Raw genomic sequence first — 11285 nt, 5'->3', positions numbered from 1 at the left:
ATAGAATGGTAACGGCAGAGAAAAATAATAATAATAATAATGGTAAAATAATATACAAAATAAAGTGATACAACACAAATTGCTTCCCTGCCCTATGATTGGCAGCCCAGCCTGTCCCAAGCAGTGATCGCGGATTCCTGCTTCCCACCAACCCCCATTTATATACTGAGCATGACATTCATGGTATGGAATATTCCTTTGGTCAGCTTGTTCTGTCTATGCTCCCTCTCAGCTTCTGTGGGAAGCTGAAAAAGTCCTTGACTTAAAATAAACATTACTTCAAAACAATTAATATGTATTATCAACATTCTTCTCCTACTAAATCCAAAACACAGCAGCTACTAGGAAGAAAATTGACTCTTATCTCAGCTGAAACCAGGACAACAGTGTTTTGTCTGTTTGCTTCCTCTAGGATTACTGTAAGGCAGTTTTGGTCATGTCCCAGGATCAGGTGTTTCTTGCTGTCAGTACATTTTAAGAATTAATATCAAGAGTCTTGAATGAATGTAGTGCTGAGTTATTCATTCTATTTAGTTATCAGCGTGTCAAGGAATGACTGTCTCCAGAACCCTCAGGTGCATGGGGCATGAGCTTGCTTTTTGAATTATTTGCAAACTTTGATTTTTTGGGGGCTTTCATCTCTTTGTAACTTGTGCTTTCAAAGCCCAGGCGAATTTGTTTTCGGAGTGTGTCAAATCTGAAAACACAAGAGAAACTCTTCCCCTTCTCTTCAGAATTAAAAACCTTAATTTCACCAGTTTCCTGGGTAATGGCAGACCAAATGTAAGGACGTTGTGTTCTCCTTCAGCTGGTGTATTTCATTGGTTTCTGCAGAGCAAAAAGATGCTGCTAGGAAGAGGAAAATAAGGCCCTAAACTGTCAAGAGTTGACATGCTCAGCTACAGTCATAGAAAAAAGTTTTACACACTCTCAAAAAACCGTGTCCCGAAAATCTTCCCATTTTTCTTTTGCAAAAATTATTTAATATTTCCTGACTTTCTTTTGTTTGCATCAGCAAAGGAAAGCTCATCTTGCTTCTGTTAGTAGAGAAGCTGTATAACTTTCAGCTTTTAGATGAGGAGAACCAGAGTACTAAAAAATGATATGAGTTACCCAAAAAGTCTGTGACAGTACTGTGAACTCATGACTCCCACTCCTGTGTTTTAACCACAAGGCCAGTCTTCACCAAACATTTTTCTTTTCAATTTTGGATTAAAACGTATCAAATTGGAACTCTTGGTGCTTTTTCAGTTTACTTGTTTTACTTCCCACGCATATACATAGAGCATATTTCAAATGCAACAATAGCATTAATAATTGCCTGCCAGCAAATAAATGTAAAATATTTGCACAAAGGATAGTTAAGAAGGAAAAGTCAGGCATATCTCCTTATTATTTTAAACTTGGTAAGATTCTTCGCCTTTCCAGTAATAGAGATCCAGAGTTACTGTGTTGATTTCACTAGAGTTTGTTTGGATTTGTATTTGAGTACATGTGAGCAGAATTTCTTGTTGTTAGAAGGAAGTGAAATGCTCATAATTCCAGTAATCTTCTAAAAGGGTTTATTTATTCCCAAAGTAAAAAAAAAAAAGGTAATATAGGGAGTGCAGTAAGATCATAAGTAATTTCCAGTAAATGACAGAGTAGTGTTTAATCCTGAAACAGCTGGTTTATTTGGGAACTGTTTACTGACTTACAGATGAACTTCACGGGTTAAATGTTTTGCTGAAATAACTGAACCTGGCTCCAAAAGACCTGTTTGTCAGTTCACACATATCTGAAAGTAGATTTTTTTTGTGAAATGACAAGGTTCTGCAAAAGCTTCTTTTACCTCTCACTTTGGTTCTGAACTATTCTTGAATCTCTCACTTCACGGTACCTTTCACTGAAGTTTTCTTTAGCATCTTTTGCCAAGAGTTTACAGACTGGAATTCGTGAGTGACTGCGTATACTTTCTGGTTTGATTCTGTTCACGGTTGAATAGTATCTTCCAAAAACTGTAGGTGAATACTGTATCGGAGGGGTTAGATTTTTGTTTTAACGAATCTCAAATAATTAACACCTGGACTGGAGTACAAGAACACCATTGAAAATGCTCAGTCTGATACTCAAAATGTAAGAAATGCTAGCATTACCATTTCTTTGCACATGCCCACTCCCTCTAACACGTTTTTTATTTACAGTATTCAGTCAGGCCAAGCTTCCCTCTCCAGTTGTGTTCCTCCCTAGTGGCTTGGTCTCCTTCCTCTTCAGTCCTAGTTGTGGGTTTCTTCTGGTCTAAGCTTTCTGATCCCTTCAGTTGATTCTGTCTTTGTCCTCTATATGAATTATATGGCACTTTCTTTCCAAAATTTCACTTTGAAGGTCTCCTTCAGAGCAAAGGAGAGAGTCTTCCTCTTCTCAGTTCTGGGTCATATGCTGATGAGGAGAAATTGCTATAGAGAAAATCTGGTTTTGCTTTTGAAACTCCATGTGGGAATTCAATCACGTGAAAATACTGCACAACAAGTAGCTCTGGGAGTTGTGAGTGGCTTGAGAATGCTTAGAGAGAATGAATTTATTAGAGATCTTCCCACTGAAAGTCAAATGCATTCACCATCAAGCTTGTGCAAGGTTTGGGTTTTTGTGAGGCTTTAGGTTGGTCAGTTTTTGGCAGACTTTCATGGCTTCTCAAAAGGCACATTCCTGATACAAGAGTTACCTTGTACTAGGGGAATTCAAGAATTCAGACTGAGGCAAATCCCTGCTTTGACGATGTTCTGCTCTAACTCTTCGAAGTTTGACTGGCTTGTAAGTAGCTGAAAAACAAGATCTTTTAAGTGCCAGATAAAGCTCAACACCAGACTTGTGGAGAATAACTATGCAGTCAAAATCAAATAATGTAAAGCTTGAACATGTTTCTTTGACTATAACTTAAGTATTCCAAGTAGACTTTCTACAAGGGGGCAATTACTATGCAGTAAAAAAGGTGTGAATTTAAAGTGGCTGCTGCTTATTAGCTCTCTGCGTGGACATACTGCGTGTTTAGAAACTTGCTAACTAAAGGCAAGTATGTACTTAGTTTCTTGCCTTTTACCAGTCCTTTTATATAACTGATGGCTTTATAGAAGCCTTCTGGCACTTTCTGGTTAGGTAGGGGAAACCATGAGCTTTACAGAGCTCCAGACAAAGACTTTGACGTGAGGTAAGACCGAGCTGAACTCAAAGCTGGTGCTCATGGATTAATTTGTATCGGTGCAAAGGCTGAGGGTGGGGAGTGAGCCCCAAAACAAATAATGCTGTTGTGGGTCATTTAGATTTACTAAATGTGTGATTACTTCAGCAAATGAGCAGCAGGGAAGACTTTTGCTTTAAATTCAACCAGTGCTAGGGAGGTGTAAAAAAAGGGCATGAAGGATCTTCAAAATGCCTCAGCCTTCACATGGCATTACCTCTCCAACCTGTATTACCCACCACTTTCTTTACAGCTGTAATGATGAAGTGGCTGTCCTGTCTGGACCATGGATGATTCACCCTTGAGCATCTCCACTTCCAGCAAGGTATGGGAGGAAGGGCGTAATACAAATGACATTCAAATAATAACATTTTTATCAAGAGCTTTCTCTGTGGAGAATGACAATGTGTATATCTACCACTCTTCCAGAACCTGTAGTCAGAATTACTGAAAGTACAGACATGATGTGATCTTTCTTCTAAGGTCGTCTCTCTCTCTCAGCTTGCCTGTGGGCATAGTAATTCTGTGACATGGTTTTGGTTTCTTTCATGGAAGCCAAGTCTTTCCTGAGAGCACTGAGTTCTCTGTCAGCTCTTCTCATTTTTCAGTCTGACTCAAAATGCACTTTGGTTTTGAAGCTACTATGCACCAGAAAAAAAGACACTTTATACAAATTTTTTTTTGGTTACATTACTTATTTTATCACTCTATATAAGGGACTAGTATTAGTTGAGATAACAAAAACACAGTTACAAGACTTTGTTACCCACATCAACTTTATATAAATTGCATCTGTAAAAGAAATCTAATTAAAAAATTAAACCAAGTTATTATTATTAACATGGTCAGTCTGACACATTTTTAGCTGCTTAAATTTTTGTTTCAATCAAAATTCTGAATGACTTAACCCAATCAAAAAGTGGATAAGATGACAGACATCATATCTTGTTTTGCATATTAACACTGAATCCAAATCTCTGATAGCAGGAATGCATGGTTATGCTTCCAGAAAATGTGACTTTTTAAGCATAGCAATACTAAGAGTGACTTTGCTGCTCTGGAAGGCCAGAGTGTAGCACTGCCATATATTGTATTATTTAAACTGAGGATATGCTTGGGTGGAAGTAATTGCAATGAAAACCAGGGAACATGAATGGAGTCAATGGGCTTTGGGGGGGGGGGGGGGGTTACAGCTCTCAGCTGAAGCAAGACTTCTTGCAGTAAGACTAATATCAGCTGAGAAGACTCTTTTTTCCCAGAACATCTTGGTTCTCTGCTGTCTGGAGAACTCTTCCAGCAGCTACGTTTTGGCTCAGAATCAGCAAAACCAATAACTGTTGACAGCATTTCTGAGCTTCCCTCAGTCAGGAATTGGCTTTTTCACATAAGTACTTTTTGACATTATATTCTGTAATTAAAAAAAAAAAAAAAAGTAACCTTATCGCTTGGGAACAGACCAGGATGCATCTCCTTCCGTTGGTTTTTCATTAATTACTAAGAAATTTTCTGTGCTCAGCAAGAGCACAGCTGATTAAAACAGAAGTCCCGAGTTGCAAACAAACAAGAACTAGTCTGTTCTTTTATTTTAGATTTCTGGTTCACGTATGTATGAAACTTTATATAAAGCAAGGAAGCTGATTTCTTTTTCTGTTATTTTTACTAGAGAACAGAAACACCTTGTGAGAATGTCCATCTACTGAAACTACGGTTACTGAAATGACTTGGGATTTCCCCTGTGTGTTGGGATTTCATTATGACCCCAGCTCATGATAACCAGTTTTTTTTCCTGCTGGAAACTCTTGTTTTAAGCCATTGCTGCCTTTTAACAAGTGTGCAACAAGAGCTTCATACCATCTTCCTTGTTGATCACAGTGGACAAACGTACCAAGGTAAATTGCTAAATCAGTTTAGCTCTGCAGATCATGCTCATGTTATCAAGAGCACCTGCAATGTATTTAATGTATCACAGAGTGGTTTGATTGACGGGACATAATTAAATGGATTGACATATAGTTAACACTAAGAATAAGAGAAATGTATGTGCCAAAAAATAAATGTCAATACCAGAGTGGCATAGAGAGACAGAATTTTGCCGATCTGTGGCATAGTTGGCATAAATGAGATTTTTTCTTTTTCATATGTTCAGGCACGTTCAAATACTTTGTCAGCTACAGTTAGTTCAGACTCTGATTGCTTGCTCTCTAAGTGATGTTTCTCAATGAGGTCACATTGCACCAGTGTTGCCCTCCCTCCTGTCTGTCCTCTTTGGGCTACTGAAAGATTTCTGGAGATCTTTAGTATGCTCGCTTCACTTACAGTGCCTAAAATCATTGGGATCCTGAATGCTGTCCCTGCATGTTGTTAACACAGTGTTACTTCCCAAGATCCCCAGGAAGAGAGCTCTCCCATAGCTAAAATGCATAAATAGATCAGGAGAGGTGTCAAGAAAGAGTCATTCTTGGTGGCTACTTGCTTTCCTTCCTTTAGCCATGAGATTCTTTGTTTTTATTATAGTAAATGCTTTCATTTTTCTTTTTTAATTTGCTGATAATTTTGCTTTTTACCTGTACCCCCTATAGTATGTAGCATGTATCCCAACGAGCATTGCCTTCGGTACTACTGAGACTCCTAGTTTTAGGGTCTGGTGTTGTTTCATCTAGCTAAGTAGCATGAGTTTAGCGATTTTTCATCAGCGTACTGTAATGCTCCAAATGGCAACACTGACAGACACTGAAATACAGATTTTAGACACTGTTATTTTAATATTTATCCTTTTAAATTCAGTGGTCTTATTTATCTGTTTGACAGAAGTTAAGAGATGACATTTCTCTCAGTGTTTTTACTGATACATACGGATACGTATTAACTGAACATGCATGTTAAAAACCACAAGGAACCATGCTAAAAGTACAACGTGAGACTAAAATCAGCCACTTCAAAATTAGAAAATGTCATGAGGACTTTTGCTTGAGCACGTGTGTAACAATGCTACTTCTACAGTATTCTGTTACTAATTTTTTTACTAGGCTGTCACTGTTAACAGCACAGTGAATAGACAATGCTGAAGGAATGTCTTGGGCACGTGTTAAAGAGACTTTCCCTCATGGCTTAGGTGGATCTCTGCATTCTTTTGCTCCAGGTATCAAGCGACATTTGAACAACCACTGACTTACAAGACCTCCTCTGAACCCTTCCACCTCAACTCCATGCAGAACACACAGATGATCAGCACAGATCAAATACCCTGTGTAAAAATTACCTAAGAACTAGCTAAGCTTGACATTAGCTAAATTAGTTAATACAGAAGATGCCAAGCAACCTTGTCTTTGGGCATTGCTACTTTTAAAACCTAAAACAAAAGGAGCTTCAAATGTTAGATGCATGTAATCTAATAAACATTATAAATAATAATAGCGTGCTTATAGGGACTTTCCCTTTTTTTTTCAGGAGACATTGTCCTCTGATGGAAGAACAGAGAAACAGGGGTTGTTTGTTTCCTTCTATTTGTTCTGCTTTATTTTTTTTTTCTTCATACTAACATAGAGGATTATTTTCTAGGAAATATAGGCAACATGTAGAGAACAGTAGTGTGGGTTTGTTATAAAACGGGGGTGCTCCTTCCAGTTACCGATAGGGCTTCTTTTGGAAAACCCCTTCCATTGTATTTGAAATCAAAACATGCAAAGTCTGAAATTAATGCATTCCGTTAAAGATGTATGCAGGTTGGAACATTCCTATTAAGTACAATCTCTTCACACTTTTCATTGCTGTTGCTTTTATTACAGACTTGTAATAGCATTGTGTGATGTAATAGCCTTTCCAAAAAGCCAGCAGCAACACTAAGCTTTTTCCACTTCCCATGATTTTAAATATCTAGTTCAATCAAGAATGAATTTAAGAATAAGAAGTTTTAAGAAGGATGGCAGCTGGGAAGCCTGTTTTCCCTTTGGACATGTAAGATGGATTGTTTCTTCTGAGGAACACTGGTCTCCCACCACAGCTTTTCCCTCAGTTAGTGTTACTGGAATCTTTCGTCTTTATCCAAGTCATCTCCTTCCATGAAACTGTGTATCCTCAGCCAAATTTGCTTGAAGTCATCCAATGGGTTAAAAAAATGTTGACACCATTGATTGAAAAGCAACTGACGTGTGGAAAACAGACCAGAAAACTCTCCCTGTTGCCAATCCTGGGAAAATCTTTCACACACAATTTTTTGTGCTCAGATATTTAGTTTTTGAATCAGATATGTTGACCTCGGCAGTATAACTTACAGCGGCTAAAACTTTCCAGCCTGTGTCTTATGTTGGTTCCTGTCCTTTAGCTAGAAAAGCTTAGATAGGAGCTGATAAGAAAAAAAAAAAAAAAAAAAAAGGAATAAAACCCAAACAAACAAAAAAGCAGAGCTCACCAATTGCCCTGACTACGATGTCATTTGGAACTGCAGTCATCAATTGGGAGAATTGCCTAATGGCATATTATTACACAAGATTAAGACATTTTCTAGCCCATTATTTAATTAGGAAAAGCAAGAATGTAATATTTGGACATTCAAATACTTAGTTGTCTCTAGGCATACCTACCACAGTCAGCTTTTATAGCTAAGAGAGCTTAGAAACTGAGACGCAGCCTGACAGAGTGAAGAGAGGAGGTTAGATTTATGTGTCAAAAACATAGTACGCGATGTTCTGAAAATGCCTGGGGTTTATAAGATGGTATTCTGCAGAAAAAATAGAGGCAGTTAGTTAAAAAGAAAAGAGTTACAGCTGTGAGTTAAAGAAGACATTTACATCATCCCAGGGTCCCTGTGGAATGCTCTCATCTTTGGCACTCCATTGTGATGGCAATGAGGTAGCTGTGGGTCTTTAATAAAATAATCAATTATCCGACTTTCAATCTTTTCTCACTTCTTTTGGTTTTCTTTTTCTTTTGGCTGGTAAGGGTGAGAAGCAAAAAGCCACGGGTGTGAGAATTCAAATTCTCAGTGTTTTCCTCAGCAGAAGTTTTCAAGGCAGTCTGCCCTTTTTTGAAGTGGCTAGCTTTTACTTTTGGCAAAACTGTTAGGGCAGATAAGAAAGCTTCACGACACCTTAAACCAAAAGAAATCTTTCCAGGCACCAGAGCCAAAAAATGGTATCCAGAGTAACAAATGAAAGCGAGTGAAATGATGAGTAGCAGTCCAAGGGATGATTGTCAGCAACAGGAATTGATTTCAAGTGGGATTGGAGGAAAGAGAAAGATTCTCAAGAGGATGCTCTGTGGTGTGTTGGTGTTTAAATGGTAGTGTGTAGAGCCTAAACCTTCATGGAGTCACCCTGATTGCTTGTGAGTTTTCACACACTCATCCAAACAGGAGTAAAATGACTGTACTGAAAAAATTACTGCTTCTTACTGGGAACCCTCTTGAGGCTTGGTTGCAGCTCTTGAGATTGTGGTGGATGGACAGGGCAGGGCTTGGACTCTTGCCTGGCCAACGCTGAGGGTGGTGAAATGCTCTCTGAGGGCAGCCAGATGACTCAGGAGCCTGTGTTTCTGCACAGCCAGCCGTGTACCTCGGGTGACAACCTTGATGCATGCAACCGACTCTCACAGAAACCCAAGCGCTCCGGGACTAGTGATTGACGCGGTTTTGTTTTGTTCTTTTTTTACTTTTCTTTTCTTGGGCAGCCCCCCCTCCCCCTTCCTTCTAAATGGTTTTTTGAGCTTGCTTGAGTCTCAAAGCCTGTCTCCTGCTTGTCTTGAACAGCTGGAATGGCTCTGGACTGAAGGAACAGACACGGAGCAAGACTGGACTGGACACTGGGAGGATCTCAAACTCCAAGAGGAGCAACCTGGCTGTCTAACCTGCGATGCTGAGAGCTAAGGAGATTTAACGCCACTGCAGATGGCTGCCTGCAGCCTGGCACTAGGACTGTGGCTCCTGCTTCTTCTCCAGGATATCCAGACAGCCCCGCAGGTAAGGCAGGGTGGCGCCAGGATCCTGCAGTTCCTCAGGACACAGGAGCCTGGAGAGGTCTGGGGGCACCCAGGGCTGCAGGGCTATCCTCCTGCCCATAGGCTGGGTGCTGGGTAGTGAGCGTCCACAGAAACAGGCTTTGTGCAACACAGGGTGATAAAGGTATAAAGCAGAGCAGCCAGGAGAGTTTGCCCTCTCTGGGAACTTTGCAGTCAGGAGCAGGGGATATGAGCTATGATCTGCATCTTTTTGCTGGCACTGCTAGTGGTACTGCACATCCAGGCACATCGTACGTAGCTAGGGAGTGAGGAAAGATTTGATGGGCTGGGGGACTGTTCTCGTTTGTTTGGGTGAGAGGCTTTTATTTTTGCCTGGATGGGCAGGTTTTCTGGGACAGGTTTGTTCCTTGCAGAGCGTGGTTTGGAGGGCTGCTGCTCACTCTGCTGATGTGAGTGAGGGCTGGCAAATTGAAAGCTGTAAGGACAAACTAAACAATAAAATACCTTCCTCTTTACAACCGCCTACCCCTCTGACACCGACTTCCTTATGAATGGACTGATATTTCTGCATCAAATTGACTTAAAATAGACGTAGCCCACTAGTTGCACTCGGCTGATGCTGTAGATGCAAGCTTGCTCCCTGCTCAGATTGTATCATCTCTTGTGCGTTTGCTCCCCCCCTCCCTCCCCCGCCAGCGGATCACATGGCAACAAGCCCTCAGCACCTGGCATAAGTCCAGGTAATTTCCCTGGCTGACATTCATGCGCGCACACACACACACACACACACACACAAAAAAGGTCAGTCGCAGAGGCTCTTTGCACAGGTGAAGTCAAGCAGGTGATCCTGAAATTGGCTGTTTTCCCTTGCAGTGAAAATATGAGTATATACTAGCCTAAGACACCTGTCTACATTGTAAATGAATGATATAGCACATCACTTGGGCTGTTAGGAGATTTTTTTACAAGAAACTGACTCCGATTAGATCTTTGAAAATAACCAAGTCCTGCATCCTCTTCAAATAGACATTTGAAAACGATCCTCCTGGCTCTTTTGGTAAGAGTAGGAGTTTTCCCTTGTGTCTTTAGTTGTAAATTCCCCTCCCACATTGCAAGTTTGCTCTATTTTGCCCTGGTTATCTGACATGCCCCTGTCTCCTTCCTGAAATATAGAAGGATCCCTGTTCTTCTATAGGATTGGGGTCTGTAGTCCTTACCCACCTGGGGAATTCTGAGGAGGGCATCCAGATAAGCTTGCTTGGTCTGCTGAATGCAAACTGCTTTAGGAGAAAGGCAATAGAAAAAAGGTGGCGGTTTTGCTTTTTGACATCACTTCTGGTGTTTTGTTCACAAAATGAAAGGGGCAGAGAGAAAATTTGTTTTTCTGATGCTCGTTGTCAACATTCAGACTGACTGCAAAATCATCAGTTCCCTGGAATAAAGATGTAGATCTTTCTGGGATAAGCAACTGGCTTTTCACTCTCTTTCTGTATTGCCTCTATCACAGCAAACTTTGCTACTTTTACTGCTACTGGAGCACAAGTGATACTGTTTAAAGTGAGCAAGTCACAGCTTATTGGTCATATTTTAAACCATATTCCACCTCACTTGAGTCCACAGGTTGAGTTTTGTTTGTTTTAATATTCAGTTAGCTCTCATTTGTTAATAATGTCTTTACTATCATGCAGATGAAGCCTTGACTGCTTGAAGTTTTAGCTTATCAGCTTCTTTTGTACTGTCAGAATTTGAACAGCAGCTTGAAAGGGAGTCAACTGTTTTGCTACAGTATTAGTCAGTTCTAGAATAGCCAATGCTGGTAGAAGATATTTTTTTTTACCGTAATATGCTTTCTTCCTGACTTACAGCTCATTTGTAGCAAGCTGATTTCTTACTCTGCCTCACCATCACTTTTTCTCTATGAGCTCAAAAGACCATACATAAATGAGTCAAACCTTGTCCTGACTGAATTTCAGAGTAGCCCACTGAATTCAGCACCATCTTTACGATTGCCATTATTTAAATTGGAATAGCAGATGTACTTGTAGATATGAGGAAAGTGCAAAGAGCTACAAAAAAACCTATTTTCTAAAACAAATTCTCAAAAGCAAGCACTGAAAGC

General features: G+C 40.0%; 1 protein-coding gene across 5 annotated transcripts in view; it reads left to right on the top strand.

The window, feature by feature from the left end:
- The window catches only part of TNFRSF8 (TNF receptor superfamily member 8), a 34804-nt gene that overhangs the window by 1691 nt on the left and 21828 nt on the right, over positions 1-11285 (top strand). For 3 of the 5 annotated variants that reach the window (XR_008469477.1, XM_054222197.1, XM_054222193.1), the window contains exons 2-4: positions 3468-3539; positions 4878-5103; positions 8958-9167. Coding sequence is in view for 4 of the 5 variants with exons in the window: in XM_054222197.1 (XP_054078172.1) it covers positions 9096-9167 (72 nt within the window). In the remaining variant the exon portion in view is untranslated. Of the gene's footprint in view, positions 1-3467; positions 3540-4877; positions 5104-6353; positions 6463-6661; positions 8838-8957; positions 9168-11285 lie in introns of all 5 variants that reach the window. The other 2 variants (XM_054222196.1, XM_054222195.1) reach the window with 2 other exon arrangements.

Source organism: Rissa tridactyla, chromosome 16 (assembly GCF_028500815.1).
Source record: "Rissa tridactyla isolate bRisTri1 chromosome 16, bRisTri1.patW.cur.20221130, whole genome shotgun sequence".
NCBI lineage: Eukaryota > Metazoa > Chordata > Aves > Charadriiformes > Laridae > Rissa > Rissa tridactyla.
Note: the sequence above shows the minus strand (reverse complement) of the source record. Positions and strands in the feature narration are given on the sequence as shown.